At 35.3% G+C, this 24,545-nt stretch overlaps 1 protein-coding gene and 1 long non-coding RNA gene across 2 annotated transcripts in view; one reads left to right on the top strand and one right to left on the bottom strand.

Annotated features, from left to right (window-relative positions):
* Positions 1 to 24,545, bottom strand: part of hck (HCK proto-oncogene, Src family tyrosine kinase) — a 55,321-nt gene that overhangs the window by 6,307 nt on the left and 24,469 nt on the right. Inside the window, exons 3-9 of the mRNA XM_062057868.1 lie at positions 17,954 to 17,990; positions 16,042 to 16,135; positions 13,876 to 13,971; positions 13,686 to 13,789; positions 7,118 to 7,273; positions 4,898 to 5,050; positions 4,627 to 4,809 (exon numbers count right to left, since the gene is read on the bottom strand). Of these exons, the coding sequence (XP_061913852.1) occupies positions 4,627 to 4,809; positions 4,898 to 5,050; positions 7,118 to 7,273; positions 13,686 to 13,789; positions 13,876 to 13,971; positions 16,042 to 16,135; positions 17,954 to 17,990 (823 nt within the window). The remainder of the gene's footprint in view (positions 1 to 4,626; positions 4,810 to 4,897; positions 5,051 to 7,117; positions 7,274 to 13,685; positions 13,790 to 13,875; positions 13,972 to 16,041; positions 16,136 to 17,953; positions 17,991 to 24,545) is intronic.
* LOC133639935 (uncharacterized) lies at positions 22,443 to 22,925 on the top strand. Its single transcript, XR_009823877.1, has 2 exons — positions 22,443 to 22,565; positions 22,667 to 22,925. It is a non-coding gene; the product is annotated as an uncharacterized LOC133639935 (long non-coding RNA).

Genomic DNA, 24,545 nt, shown 5'->3' with positions numbered 1-24,545 from the left:
GACGACCTGTCTTTTTCAGACTCGGGAAAATGCATATATTGAGTCATATACTGTACTTGCGTCAAATGGATTAAAATGTTTCTGTTTTCTTTAAATAGTGCAGTCCTGTAACTGTTGGCTTGCAAGTATACACCTCCACATGCCTAATATAAGACGACCTGTCTTTTTCAGACTGTTTTTTTTTCGGGAAAATAATTCTTAAATATTTGGGTCAACAGGGTTTTTACTTTTTGTTTTCGCTTTAAATGGTACAACCCTATAGCGCTGTCTGTATGGTTCCTAATACTTTTCCCATACTTGTCAGACTGTTTTTGCTTTGGGAAAAAAATGGTTCCTAAATATTTGGGTCATAACGGATTATACTTTTTCTTTTTGTTTTAAGTGGTAAAAACCTATAACTGTTGGTTTACAAAGCTTTATGTGTCAAATATAAGACGACCTGTCTTTTTCAGACTCAGGAAAATGCATATATTGAGTCATGTATTGTATTTGCTTCAAATGGATTTACATTTTTCTGTTTTTTTTCAATAGTGCAGTCCTGTAACTGTTGGCTTGCAAGTATAAATCTCCACATGCCTAATATAAGACGGCCTGTCTTTTTCAGACAGTTTTTTTTCCGGGAAAATTATTCTTAAATATTTGGGTCAATAGGGTTTTTACTTTTTATTTTTGCTTTAAATGGTACAACCCTATAGCGCTGTCAATATGGTTCTTATTTTTCTAAAATTGTGCAGTCCGTTAATAGTTGGTTTACAAAGCTTTAGATACCTAATATAAGACGACCCATACTTTTCAGACTGTTTTTGCTTCGGGAAAAAAATGGTTCCTAAATCTTTGGGTCATAACGGATTTTACTTTTTATTTTTGTTTTAAGTGGTACAACCCTATAACTGTTGGTTTACAAAGCTTTATGTGTCAAATATAAGACGACCTGTCTTTTTCAGACTCGAGAAAATGCATATATTGAGTCATATACTGTGTTTGCTTCAAATGGATTTACATTTTTCTGTTTTTTTTCAATAGTGCAGTCCTGTAACTGTTGGCTTGCAAGTATACTGTAAATCTCCACATACCTAATATAAGACGACCTGTCTATTCCAGACTGTTTTTTTCTGGGAAAAGAATTCTTAAATATTTGGGTCAATACGGTTTTTACTTTTTCTTTTCGCTTTAAATGGTACAACCCTATAGCGCTGTCAATATGGTTCTTATTTTTCGAAAATTGTGCAGTCCAGTAACTGTTGGTTTACAAAGCTTTAGATACCTAATATAAGACGACCCGTACTTTTCAGACTGTTTTTGCTTCGGGAAAAAAATGGTTCCTAAATATTTGGGTCATAAAGGGTTTTACTTTTTATTTTTGTTTTAAGTGGTACAACCCTATAACTGTTGGTTTACAAAGCTTTATGTGTCAAATATAAGACGACCTGTCTTTTTCAGACTCGGGAAAATGTATATTTTGAGTCATACACTGTATTTGCGTCAAATGGATTAAAATGTTTCTGTTTTCTTTAAATAGTGCAGTCCCGTAACTGTTGGTTTGCAAGTATACATTTCCAGATATCAAATATAAGACGGCCTGTTTTTTTCATATTGTTTTTGCTCTGGGAAAAAAACTTAATTTATGTTTGGGGCAATACGGTTTTTACTTTGTCTCTTTAGTTGGTACAACTCTATAACTGTTGGTTTACAAAGCTTTAGATTACATATATAAGACAACCAGTCTTTTTCAGATGAAAAATGCATATATTTGGTAAACATTTGTGTCAATATGGTATTACATTTTTCTATTTTCTTTAAATAGTGCAGTCCTGTAGCTGTTGGTTTGCAAGTATACATTTCCAGATACCAAATATAAGACGACGACCCGTCTTTTTCAGACTGTTTTTGCTTGGGGAAAAAAATGGTTCCTAAACTTTTGGGTCATAACGGATTTTACTATGTCGTTTTGCTTTAATTTGTACAACCCTATATCTGTTGGTTTACAAAGCTTTAAATAGCAAATATAGGATGACCCATCCTTTTCTCACTGTTTTTTCTTGAGAAAAATGTGTATATTGAGTCGCACATTTGTGTCAATATGGATTAAAATGTTTCTGTTTTCTTTGAATTGTTCAGTCCCGTAGCTGTTGGTTTGCAAGTATATAAGGCCAGATACCAAATATAAGACAACCCGTCTTTTTCAGACTGTTTTTGTTTGGGGAAAAAAATGGTTCCTAAATATTTGGGTCATAATGGATTTCACTATGTCGTTTTGCTCTAATTGGTAAAACTCTATAACTGTTGATTTACAAAGCTTTAAATGGCAAATATAAGATGACCTGTCCTTTTGTCACTGTTTTTACTTGAGAACTATGCGTATATTGGGTCACACATTTGTGTCAATATGGATTTAAATTTGTATTTTTCCTTTATGTGGGCTCTGTACCGAGGATGTCATTGTGGCTTGTGCAGCCCTTTGAGACACTTGGGATTTAGGACTATATAAATAAACATTGATTGATTGATTGATTGATTAAATGGTGCAGTCCCATCACTGTTGGTTTGCAAGTATAAATCTCCAGATATAAGACGACCCGTCTTTTTCAGACTGTTTTTACTTGGGGGAAAAAAAGAGTTCCTAAATATTTGGGTCATAACGGATTTTACTATGTCGTTTTGCTTTAATTGGTACTACCCTATATCTGTTGGTTTACAAAGCTTTAAATAGCAAATATAAGACAACTTGTTCTTTTCTCACTGTTTTTACTTGGGGAAAATGCATATATTGAGTCACACATTTGTGGCTCAATGGATTTAAATTTGTATTTTTCCTTTAAATGTTGCAGTCCCGTCACTGATGGTTTGCAAGTATAAATCTCCAGATACCAAATATAAGACGACCCGTCTTTTTCAGACTGTTTTTACTTGGGGAAAAAAATGGTTCCTAAATATTTGGATCATAACGGATTTTACTATGTCTTTTTGCTCTACCGTATTTTTCGGACTATAAGTCACTCCAGAGTATAAGTTGCACCGGCCGAATATGCATAATAAAGAAGGAAAAAAACATATATAAGTCGCACTGGAGTATAAGTCGCATTTTTTGGGGAAATTTATTTGATAAAACCCAACACCAAGAATAGACATTTGAAAGGCAATTTAAAATATATAAAGAATAGTGAACAACAGGCTGAATAAGTGTACGTTATATGACGCATAAATAACCAACTGAGAACGTGCCTGGTATGTTAACGCAGGGGAGCCGAAAAGGGGGGGTAAAGGAGACGGATTCTAGGGGCCCATGATGGAGGGGGGCCTAGAGAGGCCCCTAATGATGATGAAATTATAATACAGGGGGCCCTGTAAAGATTCTTTTCATGGGGCCCAAAATCCCTAGCGGCGCCCCTGTGTTAACGTAACATATTATGGTAAGAGTCATTCAAATAACTATAACATATAGAACATGCTATACGTTTACCAAACAATCTGTCACTCCTAATCACTAAATCCGATGAAATCTTATACGTCTAGTCTCTTACGTGAATGAGCTAAATAATATTATGTGATATTTTACGGTAATGTGTTAATAATTTCACACATAAGTCGCTCCTGAGTATAAGTCGCACCCCCGGCCAAACTATGAAAAAAACTGCGACTTATAGTCCGAAAAATACGGTAATTGGTACAACGCTATAACTGTTGGTTCACAAAGCTTTGAATGGCAAATACAAGACGACTCGTCCTTTTCTCACCTTTTTTACTTGTGGAAAATGCATATATTGAGTCACACATTTGTGGCTCAATGGATTTAAATTTGTATTTTTCCTTTAAATGTTGCAGTCCCGTCACTGTTGGTTTGCAAGAATAAATCTCCAGATACCAAATATAAGACGACCCGTCTTTTTCAGACTGTTTTTACTTGGGGAAAAAAATGGGTCCTAAATATTTGGATCATAATGGATTTTACTATGTCGTTTTGCTTTAATTGGTACAACCCTATATCTGTTGGTTTACAAAGCTTTAAATAGCAAATATAAAACAACTTGTCCTATTCTCACTGTTTTTACTTGGGGAAAATGCATATATTGAGTCACACATTTGTGTCAATATAGATTTAAATTGGTATTTTTTCTTTAAATGGTGCAGTCACTGTTGGCTCGCAAGTATAAATCTCCAGATACCAAATATAAGGCGGCCTTTCTTTTTCGGACTGTTTTTGCTTGGGAAAAACAGGTCGTAGTTGGGTCTATTGTTTTTACGTTAAATGGTACACCTGTAACTGTTGGTTTGCAACGACACGCCTTATAGCACACTTCTTTTGTTTAAATCATAAATTTGAGTCGACATAGTATTCATTTTCACTTTTAGCTTCAAAATGGTGTCTTGTATTGTTTTCTGTGAACCCAGAAGTGGCCTGCTGATACTTCCTACTAACGGTGCGTTACAGGACACTGGGAAATGTCCAACTCGTGGCTAGGAAAGCTGCCCTGACTCAAAGTCAAAAGCCCGCCATGTTTGTGTTTACATCCAGCGTGGACTTTTCCAAAAGCGATATTTCCTACTTCTCACCAGACTTTAACGCAGCACCAGTGCTACTCAGCAGCTGCCCACTAGGCTACGTGGTGGTTATCTCCAACTACGCACCTTTCTCCATGTATTCCGTGATGATGTATATGGGCTCCTCCTTGGTGACCACGGCGTTGAGTCGGACCAGCTTGTCGTGCTGCAGAGTCTTCATCAGGTTGGCCTCGGCCATGAAGGCTTCCACTGACATGCTCCCGGGCTTCATGGTCTTCACCGCCACCTTGGTGTGCTTGTTGTACGTGGCTGAGCACACATCTCAGCGTCACTCATTCAAGCGCTGCCTACTCAGCGGCCATGTGCGGTTTTGCTTTTGTTTTGTTGTTGTAATTACCGAGCCAGACTTCTCCAAATTGTCCAGCGCCAAGCTTCTTCTCCAGCTTCAGTGACGACCTCGGGATCTCCCAGGCGTCTTTCTCCCAGGGCTTCTCCGGTTTGGGGCTGAGACAAGGGCTGGTCAGGGTTTGGCAGAGTCCGTCGCTCTGCTCTGCAGGAATACAAAATAAAATATGCAGAGAAACTTTATGTACTTGATTGACTTTGGCAGTGTAAACACATGTTACACTGCAGTTAACTTTTTTTACATCTTTAAATTGGTTTAAATATACATTTTCTAATTATTGTGCTTATTAATTAATTAATTACATTATTGCTTTGACTCATATTTTTTTTTATATCTTTTTTTCTTTTGCAGTGTAAACATATGTTACACTGCAGTTAACTTTTTTTAAATCTTTAAATTGGTTTAAATATACAATTTCTAATTACTGTGTTTATTAATTAATTACATTATTACTTTGACTCATAGTTTTTTTAATATATTTTTTAATATTTTTCTTTGGCAGTGTAAACATATGTTACACTCCGGTTAACTTTTCTAAATAATTAATCTGATTTAAACATGAATTATTCAAATTCATGAAATTTTTACTGTGACTCAGAGGTTTTGAAAATATCCTTTTTTTATATTTTCTTTGGCAGTGTAAAAATATGTCACACTCCAGTTAACTTTTTTTAAATCTTTAAATTGGTTTAAATATACATTTTCAAATTAATGTGCTTATTAATTCATGACATTAATGCTTTGACTCAATGTTTTAAATATATTTTTTAAAATATTTTCTTTGGCAGTGTAAACATATGTTACACTCCAGTTAACTTAAAAAAACCTTAATTGATTTAAACATGAATTATTGAAATTAATGTGCTTATTAATTAATGGCATTATTGCTTTGACTCAGTTTTTTAAAAATGTTTTTTAATATTTTCTTTGGCAGTGTAAACATATGTTACACTCTAGATACTTTTTAAAAATCTTTAAATTGATTTAAAGATACATTTTAAAATTAATGTACTTTTTAATTCATGACAATATTGCTTTGACTCATAGTTTTTTTTCAATATATATTTTTAAATATTTTGTTTTGCAATGTAAACATATGTTACACTCCAGCTAACTTTTTTTTTTATCATTAAATTGGTTTTAATATACATTTTTAAATTAATGTGCTTATTAATAAATTACATTATTGCTTTGACTCATAGATTTTATATATATATATATATATATATATATATATATATATATATATATATATATATATATATATATATATATATATATATATATATATATATATATATATATATATATATATATATATATATTTTTTTTTAAATATTTTCTTTGGCAGTGTAAACATCAGTTACAATCCAGTTAACTTTTTAAAATCATTACATTGATTTAAACATGTATTATTCAAATTAATGAAGTAGTCATATGTATTTTTTAATTGTTATTTATTGTTTATTTAACAAACATGCATTATCCAAATGAATGTGCCTAACAATCTTTTTTGTTTGTTACATTATGATTATTCAAATTACTGGGCATATAATTAATGACATTAATGAGTCGAGTGATTCGTTTTTTTAAATGTTTTAAAAAAAAAATATTAAAAACAAAATTCTGAATTGTAAAAAACAACATGCCCTTTAATGACATAACTGTTTCGACTGACAGCCTTTTCAAAATGGGTTTTAAATGTATTTTGAAACAATATTTTTTAATGCCATTATTGCATTGACTTGTAGTTTTTTTTAAACGTTTTTAAATAAATGTTCTTTTTTTTTGTTTTGGTAAACAGGAAGTATTAAAATTATGTTCCAATAGATTAAGGACATTAATGCTTAGAGACATCATAGTTAAATAAAAAGTTTGTAATAATGTATCTTAAATCTTGTTTATATGTTTTCTAAATTGATTTATTGTATTCTGAAAGAAGTAAATAATATACAGTATATATGTTATGCCTCACGGCCCTACTTTTGTCCTCAACTAGCTATTTAGAAGATGTCCAGTAGAGGGTGCTGTTCCTGCATAATCCACTGAACATTGAGGAAATGATTAGGTTAATGAAACATATCTAAAAAGTATTTCATTCTTGCCCAAAGTGAGATTCCTGCATAAGTGTTTCCAAAAGGAAAGACAAGTTGTAGTGTCAATATAGTACTCTCCAGTGTGTCCAGTAGAGGGCGCTGTGGCCCCACTCACTCTTGTAATGCTTGACCAGCTCTTGCAGCGTTTTGAAGGTGATGCGTGGCGAGATGTAGAAGCCTCCATTGTCCAGCGTGCGGATCTTATAGTGTTTGACCGTGTCGCCGTCCTTTGACGAGCCGTCGCTGTCTCGCACTGACAGAGAGAAGCTCCCTGGGGTCAAAGGGCAAAGGCGTTACCATGACGACGCACAGTCGAGCGGTTAGCTTTTTACGACCTGCTTTATTTGCACTCCAAGGATTTCATGACTGGCACTTCCTCAATCGTCCGTTTGCTAACAATGACACGTTTTTACTGTCGTTAACGTTCAGAAAATCAAATGCTTTTTTGTTACCGCTACAGCTTTTTTTCTCAGGGAATAGAATGAAAGATTCCACAAGAGCACAAAGATCCTCTATACACGGCACCAGTACACTGCTGTTTTTAAAGAGCTGCTGCAGAAAACAACATTAAAAAAACAGTTCATGAATTAAATGTACTTCTGTTTTCAAGAACTTACAGCATACACCCTAGTCAAAGATCATCTATACAGCATTAGCCCTCTGCTGTTTTTAAGCAAAACATGCGAGTCAAAGATCCTTTGTATGACAGGGCACCCTGGTGTTTTTAATAAAATACTACAAAAATGTTGGCCAAAGATTCTTTATATGACAGGAGGGTTCTGCAGTTTTCATTTAATACTACAAAAATGTTGGCCAAAGATTCTTTATATAACAGGAGGGTTCTGTAATTTTCATTTAAATACTACAAAAATGTTAACCAAAGATTCTTTATGAGACACAAGGACTCTGCTGTTTTAAGAATCTGCTGCAAAATGCTAGTCAAAGATCCTCTATACAGCATTAGTCCTCTGCTGTTTTTAAGCAAAACATGCGAGTCAAAGATCCTTTGTATGACAGGTGACCCTGGTGTTTTAAAAAAATACTACAACAATGTTAGCCAAAGATTCTTTATGAGATAACAGGACTCTGCTGTTTTAAGAACCTGCTGCAAAATGCTAGTCAACGATATTCTATATAGCATGAGCCCTCTGTTATTTTTAAGCAAAACATGCGAGTCAAAGATCCTCTATACAGCATGAGCCCTCTGCTGTTTTTAAGCAAAACATGTGAGTCAAAGATCATTTGTATGACAGGGGACCTTTGTGTTTTTAATAAAATACTACAAAAATGTTAGCCAAAGATTCTTTATATAACAGGAGGGTTCTGCAGTTTTCATTTAAATACAACAACAATGTTAGCCAACGATTCTTTATGAGACAAGAGGACTGCTGTTTCAAGAACCTGCTGCAAAATGCTAGTCAAAGATCCTCTAAACAGCATGAGCCCTCTACTTTTTTTTTAAGCAAAACATGCGCGCCAAAGATCCTCTATAGGACAGGAGGACTCTGCTGTTATCAATAACCTACTGCAAACATTCAAATTAAAGATCCTTTACCGAACAGGAGGGCACTGCTGTTTTTTTTTTTTTTTTAAATAAAATACTAGCAAAAATGTTAGCCAAATATTATTTATATGACTGGTGGGTTCTGCAGTTTTCATTTAAATACTACAAAAATGTTAGACAAAGATTCCTTGTATGACAGGAGGGTGATGTAGTTTTCATTTAAATACTACAAAAATGTTAGCCAAAGATTCTTTATGAGACAAGATAACTCTGCTGTTTTAAGAACCTGCTGCAAAATGCTAGTCAAAGATCATCTATACAGCATGAGCCCTCTGCTGTTTTTAGGCAAAACATGCAAGTCAAAGATCCTCTATAAGACAGAAGGGCTATGCTGTTATAAATAACCTACTGCAAAAATTTGAATCCAAGATCCTTTACCGAACAGGAGGGCACTGCTGTTTAAAAAAAAAAAAAAACTACCAAAAATGTTAGCCAAAGATCCTTTGTATGACAGAGGGTTCTGCTGTTTTTAATTAAATACTACAAACATGCTAGTCAAAGATCCTTTAAGCAAAACATGCTAGTCAAAGATCCGCTATTGGACAGGAGGGCTCTGCAGTTGTCAATAACCTGCAAGAATACTAATCAAAGATCCTTTATAAAACAGAGATGCTTTGCTGAATTGAAGAACCTAGTCCAAAAATGCTGGTAAAAGATCCATTATATGACAGGGGGTCTCTGCTGTTTTAATAACCTTTGCAAAAAGCTAATCAAAGATCATTTATAGAACATAGTGGCTCTGCTGTTTTAATAGGATACTACAAAAGTGCTCGTCAAAGATTTTTTTTATGACAAGAGGACTCTGCTGTTTTGAAGAACCGACCGCAAAAATGCTGTCAAAGATCATTTATACAGCATGAGCGTGCTGCTGTTTTAAGCAAAAAAATGCTAGTCAAAGACAGTCTGTTTTAAAGGCCAACTGAAATGATTTTTTAAAATTTAAACGGGAATAGCAGATCCATTCTATGTGTCATACTTGATCATTTCGCGATATTGCCATATTTTTGCTGAAAGGATTTAGTAGAGAAAATCGACGATAAAGTTCGCAACTTTTGCTCGCTGATAAAAAAAAGCCTTGCCTGTACCGGAAGTAGCGTGACGTCACAGGAGCTAGTATTCCTCACAATTCCCCATTGTTTACAATGGAGTGAGAGAGATTCGGACCGAGAAAGTGATGATTACCCCATTAATTTGAGCGAGGATGAAAGATTCGTAGATGAGGAACGTTACAGTGAACGACTTGAGAGACAGTGATGGACGTATCTTTTTTCGCTCTGACCGTAACTTAGGTACAAGCTGGCTCATTGGATTCCACACTCTCTCCTTTTTATATTGTGGATCACGGATTTGTATTTTAAACCACCTCGGATACTATATCCTCTTGAAAATGAGAGTCGAGAACGCGAAATGGACATTCAGTGCCTTTTATCTCCACGACAATACATCGGCGAAATGCTTTAGCTACGAGCTAACGTGATAGCATCGTGCTTTAACTGCATGTAGAAACAAAAAAAATAAACCCCTGACTGGAAGGATAGATAGAAAATCAACAATACTATTAAACCGTGGACATGTAAATACACGGTTAATGCTTTCCAGGCTGGCGAAGGTTAACAATGCTGTGCTAACGACGCCATTGAAGCTAACTTAGCAACTTAGCAACCAGACCTCATTGAACTATGTACTCTCTCCTTTTTCTATTGTGAATCACGGATTTGTATTTTAAACCACCTCGGATACTATATCCTCTTGAAAATGAGAGTCGAGCACGCGAAATGGACATTTAAAGTGACTTATCTCCAAGACAATACATCGGTGACACACTTAGCTACTGAGCTAGCGCGATAGCATCGTTCTCAAATGAAGATAGAAACAAAATAAATAAACCCCTGACTGGAAGGATAGATAGAAAATCAACAATACTATTAAACCGTGGACATGTAAATACACGGTTAATGCTTTCCAGGCTGGCGAAGGTTAACAATGCTGTGCTAACGACGCCATTGAAGCTAACTTAGCAACCGGACCTCACAGAACTATGTACTCTCTCCTTTTTCTATTGTGAATCACGGATTTGTATTTTAAACCACCTCGGATACTATATCCTCTTGAAAATGAGAGTCGAGCACACGAAATGGACATTTAAAGTGACTTTTATCTCCAAGACAATACATCGGTGACACACTTAGCTACTGAGCTAGCGCGATAGCATCGTTCTCAAATGAAGATAGAAACAAAATAAATAAACCCCTGACTGGAAGGATAGATAGAAAATCAACAATACTATTAAACCGTGGACATGTAAATACACGGTTAATGATTTCCAGGCTGGCGAAGGTTAACAATGCTGTGCTAACGACGCCATTGAAGCTAACTTAGCAACTTAGCAACCAGACCTCACAGAACTATGTACTCTCTCCTTTTTCTATTGTGAATCACGGATTTGTATTTTAAACCACCTCGGTTACTATATCCTCTTGAAAATGAGAGTCGAGCACGCGAAATGGACATTTAAAGTGACTTATCTCCAAGACAATACATCGGTGACACACTTAGCTACTGAGCTAGCGCGTAGCATCGTTCTCAAATGAAGATAGAAACCCATCAACAGCCGTGCTCACCTGCATTCCAGCGATCAACGGCACGACGAAGGACTTCATCCGTGGGTTTGGCGGCAAGCATCGGCTAGGCGTAGTAAGTAGTCCTTGTTGTGTTGCTGTAAGTATTGTAATGCCCCGCAGTGGAGAAGGAGTCACACAGACGAGGAAGCGCTGCTCAATCGCTTTATTAAAAAGCGGTAACTGGTTGTAGTTCAAAAAGTAACGCACACACATACACGAGCTGCTGTTAGCCAAAACTCACGCTCACACACACAAGTTCTCCGCCAACTCACTCGCGCATGCGCGTTCCCCAAACCCTTAAAGACAGTACACTAATGCAAATATCACAGATATTACAGAATGGTACTTAGCCGCTAAGACACCGATCGATCCCACCTACAACGGTCTTCTTTGCAGTCTCCATTGTTCATTAAACAAATTGCAAAAGATTCACCAACACAGATGTCCAGAATAATGTGGAATTTTGTCGAAGAAAACTAGAGGCTTTTCTATCGGGTCCGATGGGGTCCAACCACTTCCGTTGCTTTTGTGACGTCACGCGCATAAATCATATCCAAAGGAGTTTTTCAACCGGAAGTGTGGCGGGAATTTTAAAATTGCACTTTATAAGTTAACCCGGCCGTATTGGCATGTGTTGCAATGTTAAGATTTCATCATTGATATATAAACTATCAGACTGCGTGGTTTGTAGTAGTGGGTTTCAGTAGGCCTTTAAGAACCTACTGTACAAAATCCAATTAAAGATCCTCTATTAATGACAGAAGGGCTCATTTGTTTTTAAGAACCTATATGCCAGGGGGGCTGTGCTGTTTTTAAGAACCTACAGCAGAAACTCAAATCAAAGATCCTCTATACCGCTCTTGTTTTTAAAAACCTAGTGCTGGTCAAATATATAACAGGAGGACTTTGCTGTTTTTAAGAACCTACAGCAGAAAATCCAGGCAAATCTAACGCAAAAAAACGTGTCAAAGATCCTTTGTATAACAGGAGGACTTTGTTGTTTTTAATAACCTACTTCAAAAGTGCTATTCAAAGATCCTCTATTATATAAAGAGCACTCGCTTTTTTTAAGAACCTACTTCAAAAGTGCTATTTAAAGATCCTCTATTATATAAAGAGCACTCCACTATTTTTAAGAACCTACTTCAAAAGAGCAATTCAAAGATCCTCTATTATAACAAGAACACTCCGCTGTTGTTAAGAACCTACTTCAAAAGTGCTATTCAAAGATCCTCTATTATATTAAGAACACTCCGCTATTTTTAAGAACGTACTTCAAAAGTGCTATTCAAAGATACTCTATTATATAAAGAGCACTCCGCTATTTTTAAGGACCTACTTCAAAAGTGCAATTCAAAGATCCTCTATTATAACAAGAACACTCCGCTGTTGTTAAGAACCTATTTCAAAAGTGCTATTCAAAGATCCTCTATTATTTAAAGAGCACTCCGCTATTTTTAAGAACCTACTTCAAAAGTGCTATTTAAAGATACTCTATTATATCAAGAAAACTCTGCTATTTTTAAGAACTTACTTCAAAAGTGCTATTCAAAGATCCTCTATTATATAAAAAGCACTCTGCTATTTTTAAGAACCTACTGTACAAAATCCAGTCCAAGGTCCTCTATAAATGACAGAAGGGCTCAATGGTTTTTAAGAACCTACTGCAAAAAGCTAACCAAAGATCCTTTATATGCCAGGTGGACTGCGCTGTTTTAAAGAACCTACAACAGAAACTCCAATCAAAGATCTTCTATAAATCTCCTGTTTTTAAAAACCTAGTGCTGGTCAAATAGGACTTTGCTGTTTTTAAGAACCTACAGCAGAAAATCCAGGGCAAATCTAATGCAAAAAACTTGTCAAAGATCCTTTGTATAACAGGAGGACTTTGTTGTTTTTAATAACCTACTACAAAAGTGCTATTCAAAGATCCTCTATTATACCAAGAATACTGTGCTGTTGTTAAGAACCTACTTCAAACGTGCTATTCAAAGATCCTCTATTATATAAAGAGCACTCCGCTATTTTTAAGAACCTACTTCAAAAGTGCAATTCAAAGATCCTCTATTATAACAAGAACAATCCGCTGTTGTTAAGAACCTACTTCAAAAGTGCTATTCAAAGATTCTCTATTATATTAAGAACACCCTGCTATTTTTAAGAACCTACTTCAAAAGTGCTATTCAAAGATCCTCTATTATATAAAGAGCACTTCACTATTTTTAAGAACCTACTTCAAAAGTGCTATTCAAAGATCCTCTATTATATAAAGAGCACTTCACTATTTTTAAGAACCTACTTCAAAAGTGTTATTCAAAGATCCTCTATTATATAAAGAGCACTTGGCTGTTTTTAAGAACCAGCTTCAAAATGCTCTATATTGCAGTTTGTCAGAACCACCCGCACACATGCTGGTCACAGATCCTCTATTAGACACGAGTACACTGTGGGCCAGTCCGATGTCATTGGCAGTAAGAACTGGGGAGTTGAACCCTCACCCTTGTTGGTCTCGCTGTCCCGGATCATGAAGGAGCCGACTCGGTTCCCAGGGGCCAGCAGCTGCCTCTCGGCGTCTCTCCTGCTGATACCCTTGAAGAACCACCTGGGCAACACATGAGGCAATCAGCAGGGTGTCCTGGCTGGTCCACCACCAATGTTGTGACGTATTGTTGCTCTAAGTGCACCTACTCCTCGGTCTGCAGCGTGTCTTTGGCCACGTAGTTGCTGGGGATGAAGCCTTCCTGTGCCGTCATGACGGACATGGCTCGCCACCACTCCCCCGACCTACCAACACGTGTTCATGTTAAATATTCATGTTCATGTTCATAATAAATATTCATATTCATGTTAATGTTCATGTTTATGTTCATGTTAAATATCCATGTTCATGTTCATATTAAATATTCATATTCATATTCATGTTCATATTAATATTCATATTCATGTTCATGTTCATATTAAATATTCATATTCATGTACATGTTCATGTTCATATTAAATATTAATATTCATATTAATGTTCATGTTCATATTAATATTCATATTCATATTCATGTTCATGTTCATATTACATATTCATGTACATGTTCATGTTCATATTCATATTCATGTTCATATAAAATATTCATATTCATGTTCATGTTCATATTAAATATTCATATCCCTGCGATGAGGTGGCGACGGTGTACCCCGCCTACCGCCCGAATGCAGCTGAGATAGGCTCCAGCAACCCCTCCGAGACCCCGAAAGGGACAAGGGATAGAAAATGGATGGATGGATTCATATTCATGTTCATATTAAATACTCATATTCCTGTTCATATTCATATTCATATAAAATATTCATGTTCATGTTCATATTAAATATTCATATTCATGTTCATATTACATATTCATGTTCATATTAAATATTCATATTCATGCTCATATTGAATATTCATGTTTATGTTTATGTTCATGTTTATATTAAATATATATGTTCATGTTTATGTTCATGTTTATATTAAATATTCATGTTCGTGTTTATGTTCATGTTTATATTAAATATTCATGTTAATGTTTCTGTTCATGTTCATATTCATATTAAATGTTCATGTTCATATTAAATATATTAATGTTCATGTTCATATTAAATAGTCATGTTCATATTAAACATTCATGGTCATAATCATATTAAATATTCACATTGAATATTTATGTTCATATTAAATATTGATATTCATGTTCATATTCATATTCATGTTTATGTTCATGTTGATGTTCATATTAAACATTCATGTTCATGTTGATGTTCAAATTAAATATTCATGTTCATGTTAATGTTCAGTATCATGTTCATATTCATGTTCATGTTCCTATTAAATATACATATTCATGTCCATAATAAATACTAATATTCACGTTCATGTTAAATATCCATGTTCATGTTCCTATTAAATATACATGTTCATGTCCATAATAAATATTAATATTCATGTTCATATTAAATAATCATATTCATGTTCATGTTAAATATTCATGTTCATATTAAATATTCATGTGCATATTCATACTAAATATTCACATTCAATATTCGTGTCCATATTAAATATGAATATTCATGTTCATATTAAATATGAATATTCATGTTCATATTCATGTTTATGTTCATGTTGATGTTCATATTAAATATTCATGTTCATGTTGATGTTAAAATTAAATATGCATGTTCATGTTAATGTTCATTATCATGTTCATGTTCCTATCAAATATTCATGTTCATGTTGATGTTCAAATTAAATATTCATGTTCATGTTAATGTTCATTATCATGTTCATATTCATGTTCATGTTCCTATTACATATTCATGTTCATATCAAATATTCACATTCAATATTCATGTTAATGTTCATCCACCATCCACCCATCCATCCATCCATTTCCTACCACTTGTCCCTTTCGGGGTCACGGGGGTGCTGGAGCCTATCTCAGCTGCATTCAAGCGGAAGGCGGGGTACACCCTGGACAAGTCACCACCTCATCACAAGGCCAACACAGATAGACAGACAACATTCACACTCACATTCACACAGTAGTTCATGCTCATATTAAATATTCATATTCATATTAAATATTCATGTTCATATTCATATTAAATATTCATGTTCATATTCATGTTAATATTCATGTTCAATATTCATATTCAATATTCATATTGTATTTATATTAATTATTAATATTCAATATTCTGATTCACATTCATATCCATATTAATATTCATATTCATATTCCTATTCATATTCATGTTCATATTAATATTAATATTAATATTCATATTTAATCGTCATATTGCTATTCCTAAAGGATCTTTACTCACTCCTCCAAAATGCGGAGCTTGTCTCCCTTCTTGAAGCCCAGGTCTCCGTCGTGGATTGCGTCATAGTCGTACAGCGCTATGGCGACCACGTCTCCTGCAGGGACCACAAATTAAAATTCCAACAAAAAACTCTGCATCAAAATATCATTTCTTCCCTTTGCTACACTTTTAAAGTTGCAGCCATGAAGAAGAAAATAGTAGACATCTTTTGGGGCCTGTTTTATAAAAATGTACCCAGATTATTTGTGTTTTATTATTCTATTCTATTCATATTTTAATATTATTTTTGTATTATTATTTTTAGCATCTTAACGTTAGCATGCTAACTTTTTTGGCAAATTTTCCAAATATATACCTTACAGTCATATAACTTGGTGCCTAGCACATGCTAACTGTTAGCATGCAAACATTAGCAATTATTAGAAATTGCTAATTAGAAATTTTGCAGCCTCATAGTCATATCATTTGGTACTTGACACATGCTAAAGTTTTTTAGCCAGTTCTGCAGCCAAAATACTTCAGAATCATATAATTTGATACTTGACACTTGTTAACTGCTGGCCTGCTAAAGTTAGCATGATAGCATGCTAACATTAGGATGCTAACTTTTTGTAAATGTCTCAGCTGTACACCTCAGAGTTATGTCCAGTGTACATAATAATGTTGTGTTTCCAGTGTACATAATAAAGTTGTGTTTCCAGTGTACATAATAAAGTTGTGTTCATAGTGTACATAATAAAGTTGTGTTTCCAGTATATAAACTAAAGTCGTGTTCGCAGTGTACATAATAAAGTTGTGTTCACAGTGTACATAATAAAGTTGTGTTTACATTGTACATATTAAAGTTGTGTTAATAGTGTACATTATAAAGTTGTGTTCACAGTGTATATAATAAAGTTGTTTTCATAGTGTAAATAATAAAGTTGTGTTCACAGTGTACATAATAAAGTTGTGTTTTCATTGTACATAATACAGTTGTGTTTCCAATGTACATAATAATGTTGTGTTCACATTGTACATAATACATTTGTGTTCATAGTGAACATAATAAATTTGTGTTCACATTGTACATAATAAAGTTGTGTTCATAGTGAACATAATAAAGTTGTGTTTCTAGTGTACATAATAAAGTTGTGTTTCCAGTCTACATAATTAAGTTGTGTTCATACTGTACATAATAAAGTTGTGTTTCCAGTGTACATAATAAAGTTGTGTTCACAGTGTACATAATTAAGTTGTGTTTCCAGTGTACATAATAAAGTTGTGTTTCCAGTGTACATAATAAAGTTGTGTTTTCATTGTACATAATAAAGTTGTGTTCATAGTGTACATAATAAAGTGGTATTTCCAGTGTAAATAATTAAGTTGTGTTTTCATTGTACATAATAAAGTTGTGTTCATAGTGTGCATAATAAAGCTGTGTTCACAGTGTACATAATAAAGTTGTGTTCACAGTGTACATAATAAAGTTGTGTTCACATTGTACATAATAAAGTTGTGTTCACATTGTACATAATAAAGTTGTGTTCATAGTGTACATAATGAAGTTGTGTTCACATTGTACATAATAAAGTTGTGTTCACAGTGTCCATACTAAAGTTGTGTTCACGGTGTCCATACTAAAGTTGTGTTCACGGAGTACATAATAAAGTTGTGTTCACATTGTACATAATAAAGCTGTGCTTCCATTGAACATAATAAAGTTGTGTTCACATTGTACATAATAAAGTTGTGTTCACATTGTACATAATAAAGTTGTGTTTCCATTGTACATAATAAAGTTGTGTTCGCATTGTACATAATAAAGTTGTGTTCACATTGTACATAATAAAGTTTGTGCCGAGGGGATGCAGAGAAAACACAAAGGAGGGAGAGGAAGTATGCAAAGAGAGATTGTGTGTTGTTGTCGCACCATCTGTCGTGTTGTGTGCACCGGAGGGCTTCTTGTTCTGGAAGACACAAAAAAAGGATGAACTTAAAAAATATTTTTAACAAGTGAGTATTTTTAGTTACTTCTTTGACAGACAGAAAATAACATATTTAATTAAGGTGTTTTCTTCTCTCCAGTTGCTTTAACAAATATCCAGGAAGTAAATAATCCTCCACGCTCAACTCGGCCAACATTTTCTAATGTTGTCGTTTTCTTCTCCTGCTGATGCCTCTGCTTTCGTCACTTCCTCTTTTTTACTTCGGACCAAAACCACACAGGAAGAGACGACCAAGAGGAAGCACATATTTTTCACAGACATGAGTGACGATATATATATATATATATATATATATATATATATATATATATATATATATATATATATATATATATATATATATATATATATATATATATATATATATATATATATATATATATATATATATATATATATATATATATATATATATATATATATATATATATATATATATATATATATATATGTATATAAATATATATATACACATAGATATATATATATATATGTATATATATATATATATGTATAATATATATATATATATATGTATATATATATATATATATATATATATATATATATATATATATATATATATATATATATATATACATATATATATATACATATATATATCTATGTGTATATATATATTTATATACATATATACACATACATACATACATAAAGTATTTATATATATATACATATATATATATATATATATATATATACACATACATATATACATACATACATACATACATATATATATATATATATATATATATATATATATATATATATATATATATATATATATATATATATATATATATATATATGTATATATATATATATATATATATATATATTTTAGATTATTTTCATTATTTTTTTTAATTTTCAATGGACATTTGTATTAATAAACAAAAATGAATTAATTCATAATACATTGTAGTTACTTGATAGCAGTTTTTTTAATGTTTAATTAAAAAAAAAAGTCATTTTACACAAAAGGTTTTGCATTTTGTTCCATTACTAAACTAAGCAGGACCTTAAAACCGAGATATACACCAAACCATATCCTTGGTTAAATAAATAAATGATAAATGGGTTGTACTTGTATAGCGCTTTTCTACCTTCAAGGTACTCAAAGCGCTTTGACAGTATTTCCACATTTACCCATTCACACACTGATGGCGGGAGCTGCCATGCAAGGCGCTAACCAGCAGCCATCAGAGGCAAAGGGTGAAGTGTCTTGCCCAAGGACACAACGGTCGTGACTAGGAAGGTAGAAGGTGGGAATTGAACCCCGGTAACCAGCAACACTCCGATTGCTGGCACAGCCACTCTACCAACTTCGCCACGCCGTCCCGGTTAACGGTTAAACCGTTACAAATATTTTGTAGTGATGAAATTGCGTTTGCATAATAGTAATAATATTTTTTTGGCAAATTATTATTTTGGGGGTTTAAAAAAAAAGAACTGTGGGCCACAAGTGGTCCCTGGGCCAGACTTTGGACACCTTTGATGTTATCATGTCTATTTTGGTCCTGTCCAAGTTACAATGGCGGGCGGTGTTAGTAAAGAGGAAGTAACTTCTTCCAGTGGACGTTACATTTGATGTTTTTTTTTGTGCTGAGCAGCCAGAGAAAAATCACTTGGCGCTAACTAAAATAAAGTCTTATTTTGGAAATGATGAAATTTACGACCTTATGCGCATTTGACTTTGGAAGTTCCACACGACTTCTTTTTTCCCGACAAATTAAAAAACATAACCTTTGTGCTGAGTAAATGTTTCACCAGAGTCAAAGTTCACTGCTTTCGAGAAGTCAATTCTACTTCTCAATTCTTAAAAGAACACGCATCATCGCTCAAGCACTGGAAGGCAGCGCTGACAACATGAAGGAAACAAGTAAATATATCTTTCAACATAAAGGAAATATGTAAATACATCTCTCAACAAAAATTAAATATGTATATACATCTTTCAACATGAAGAAAATATGTAAATGTATCTTTCAATATAAAGGAAATAAGTATATACATTTTTCAACATGAAGGAAATATATAAATACATATTTCAACATGAAGGAAATAAGTAAAAACATCTTTCAACATGAAGGAAATATGTAAATACATCTTTCAACATGAAGGAAAATGGTAAATACACAATTCAACATGAAGGAAATATGTAAATACATCATTTAACATGAAGGAAATATGTAAATACATCTTTCAATATGAAGGAAAAAGGTAAATACACAATTCAACATGAAGGACATATGTAAATAAATCTTTCAACATTAAGGAAATATATAAATACATCTTTCAACATGAAGGAAATATATAAATGCATCTTTCAACATGAAGGAAATATGTAAATACATATTTCAACATGAAATAAATATATAAATACATCTTTCAACATGAGGGAAATATGTAAATACATATTTCAACATGAAATAAATGTATAAATGCATATTTCAATATGAAGGAAATAAGTAAATACATCTTTCAGTATGAAAGAAATATGTAAATACATCTTTCAATATGAAGGAAATAAGTAAATACATAATTCAACATGAAGGAAATATACAAACACATATTTCAATATGAAGAAAATAACTACATACATCTTTCAACATGACAGAACTAAGTAAATATATCTTTCAATATGAAGGAAAATGTAAATTCATTTTTCAACATGATGCAAATATGTAAATACATCTTTCAATATGAAGGAAATAACTAAATACATTTTTCAATGTGAAAGAAATATGTAAATACATTTTTTAATATGAAGGAAATAAGTAAATACATATTTCAATATTAAGAAAATATGTAAATACATAACTGAATCTCAACTGAATCATAACCGAATCGAAACTGGTTCACAACTGAATCATAACTTAATCATAAGTGAATCATAACTGAATCATAAGTGAATTATAAGTGAATTGTAAGTGAATCATAAGTGAACCATAAGTCAATCACAAATTAATTATACTTGAATCATAAGTGAATCATAAGTGAATCATAAATGAATTATTACTCAATCACAAATGAATCACAACTGAAGCTTAAGTGAACCATAACTGAATCATAACTGAATCTTCAGTGAATCATAAGTGACTCATAAGTGAATCACAAGTGAATCATAAGTGAATCATAAATTAATCCCAAGTGAATCACAAGTGAATCATAAGTGAATCCCAAGTAAATAACAAGTAAATCATAAGTGAATCACAAGAGAATTATAAGTTAATCATAAGTGAATCATAAGTAAATCCCAAGTGAATCCCAAGTGAATCATAACTGAATTATAAGTGAATCCCAAGTGAAACACAAGCTAATCACAAGTGAATCACAACTGAATTATAAGTGAATCATAAGTGAATCTTAAGTGAATCACAAGTGAATCATAAGTGAATCACAAGTGAATTATAAGTGAATCACAAGTGAATCACAAGTGAATCATTACTGAATTGTAAGTGAATCGTAAGTGAATCACAAGTCAGTGGCGGGCCGTACATTTCTCACCTCGGCCTTCAGTGATGTCAATGATTACCTTTCAAAATACCATCATTTATGTCACCACATGACCATTGCTGGAGAAATACTATACAGGTACACATTTACAGGGTATTGAATCACATCAACAGTGTACAAAATGGGTTATTTTTTGGCGCATTTAAAAATCAATAAACCCGCATCAGCAATTTAAAACATATCTTATGTAGTACTGTCAACATTTGCAAAAAACATATTAAAAGTGAAAAAATACAATATTTTAACTCACAATTAGTAGCACCTATTCGACGCCGTGTAAGCCAATGGTAGCCCTTGTTGTCGGCTTATTCGAGTGGAAATGGCGAGCATTTCCATTTCATTGATTGTAGTTTCTCTTTAAGTATCCTTTCTGAAAATGGCCTTGCAAATATATATCTGCCACCTCATCAACGTTTTGTTCTCCTTTTTAATTTCATTTCCATCCATCCATCCATCCATCTTCTTCCGCGTATCCGAGGTCGGGTCGCGGGGGCAGCAGCCTAAGCAGGGAAGCCCAGACTTATCTCTCCCCAGCCACTTCGTCCAGCTCTTACCGGGGGATCCCGAGGCGTTCCCAGGCCAGCCGGGAGACATAGTCTTCCCAACGTGTCCTGGGTCTTCCCCATGGCCTCCTACCGGTCGGACGTGCCCTAAACACCTCCCTAGGGAGGCGTTCGGGTGGAATCCTGACCAGATGCCCGAACACCCTCATCTGGCTCCTCTCGATGTGGAGGAGCAGCGGCTTTACTTTGAGCTCCCCCCGGATGACAGAGCTTCTGTTGCAGCGCGGATTCGAACCCAAGATTTTCCCTCAGCAAGATCACACTTCCTGTCTGGCAGCATGTCAGGACACGCCCTCACCGATTGCATCACGCCCTCTCTTCACCGCAGCTGCAGGCGGTTAGTCATCAGCACACCTGGCAGTAATCAGGAGGACAGCATAAGAACCAGTCACTCCTTGGGACCTACGCCGGAACGTCGTTAACTCTTGTAGTAAGCATTACGTCTCTGGCTTCCCTCTCGTTGTCCTCGCCTTGCTTTTGTCTTTTGCCCCTTTTTGTCTTGTTGACTTATGTCCCTTGTTCTCCTTGCAGTTGCCTCTCTCAATCCTCGATCACTCGTTTTGGACTTGGACATTGTTGCTTGCCGCCTGCCTTCGACCACCTGCCTGTCCCCGGATCTCCCTTGTGCCTACCCTCTTGGTCAGACAAACTTTTCATCCATCACGCATGTACAACATCCTCTTGAATTATTTACATGGTTAATTCTACACTTAATCCTGCAACCAACACTTAGAGTAGCATACACATCCCACACAATCATCAAAGGTTACAATAAACCTGGTAACCTTAAGCTCTTCGTGGTGTCGTCTCCTTCCAACCCTCACGTACATAACAGTACGTTCCGGCCAACCATGTCGGAACCAGACGACACCCCCCAGCCTAGCCTCGCTCCCCAGGCTCGGATCCCACGAAATCCGGACTTGGAGGTAATGTGCTCAGTCCTGAAGACGCACCAGACTCGTTTTGAGGCATTAGAGGACAATTTAGAGAAGGCTTTCACCAAGTTATATATTAAGTCTGACGAGCTAGTCCCCAGCCCAGTGCAAGACTTGGTAACTGGACAGCATGCTACACCAGCTACTAGCTCCGGTAGCGCTTCCTTTAGCCGAGAGCCCAAGATTGCTAGCCCTAAGCCTTTTGAGGGTGATTTTGAGCTCTGTAGGGGGTTTTTGGTGCAATGTGAGTTTATTTTTTTGCACCAACCCTCGCGTTACACTACCGATGGGGCCAAAATTGCATTTGTTTTTTCGCTGCTTGCCGGACCTGCTCTCAAGTGGGCTACTGCAGCTTTGGACAAGTCACTGGGCCTCGGCACCGACTACTCAGCCTTCCGGTCCGAATTTTTGGCTGTCTTCGACCACCCCAAGGATGGGGGGGATGCCGCAGGACGCTTGCACACCATCCGGCAAGGAACTCGCTCTGTGGCAGCGTACACCCTTGAGTTCCGGACCATTGCGGCAGACAGTGGCTGGAACGACAAAGCCCTCCAAAGTGCTTTTCGTCAGGGACTCGCCGAAGAAATCAAGGACGGTCTGCTGAGGGATAGACCAACCTCTTGCAGAGGCCTCATTGACTTGGCACTCCAGTATGATCAGAGACTTGTGGAGCGAGCAACCGAGAGAGCCCGGAGCGTCGCTAGGAGAACCCCGGCTACGACCTCATCTCCCGTCTTTCAGCCATTTGGAGGACAACCGACCCCATTACCTGTTGCGGTTTCAACCACCGAACCCATGCAAGTAGGAAGAACCCGTTTGGGGACGGAGGAGAGGGAGAGAAGGATGAGGCAACATCTCTGCCTTTACTGTGGGGGTGCGGGACACATTGTCCGCTACTGTCCGGCACTACTAAAAGACCAGGCTCACCAGCAAGGGGGATCCTGGTGAGCCATTCGACACTCCCCCGGGGACAAGAGAACCCAGGCATCCTGTTTTCCGTGTCCTTAACTTGGAACGACAAGAGAGTTGGAGTTAAAGTTTTTTTGGACTCCGGGGCGGACGATAGTCTTATGGACTACGGCTTTGCCCAACAAAACAAGATTCCTCTGGTATCTTTGAACAAGGACCTTCCTGCTCAAGCTCTGGACGGACGTCCATTGAGTCCTATCAGACACCGATCAGAACCACTGCTTCTCACCTTATCCGGAAACCATTCTGAAACCATCCGTTTCTGGGTTTTGGAGGCCCCTTTCACTCCAGTTGTCTTAGGAAGAGCATGGTTGAAGCAACATAATCCTCACATTTCATGGACCTCCGGAGAGATAATGGCTTGGAGCACCCTTTGTCACGCTAACTGCTTGAAGTCAGCCTCGGCCCCCAGCAGAACTATTCAATCTACTAACCACCAGGTCGACCTCTCTACCATTCCTGAGTTCTATCATGACCTCGCTGAAGTATTCAGCAAGGAACGTGCT

Source organism: Entelurus aequoreus, linkage group LG01 (assembly GCF_033978785.1).
Source record: "Entelurus aequoreus isolate RoL-2023_Sb linkage group LG01, RoL_Eaeq_v1.1, whole genome shotgun sequence".
NCBI classification, from domain to species: Eukaryota; Metazoa; Chordata; class Actinopteri; order Syngnathiformes; family Syngnathidae; genus Entelurus; species Entelurus aequoreus.
Note: the sequence above shows the minus strand (reverse complement) of the source record. Positions and strands in the feature narration are given on the sequence as shown.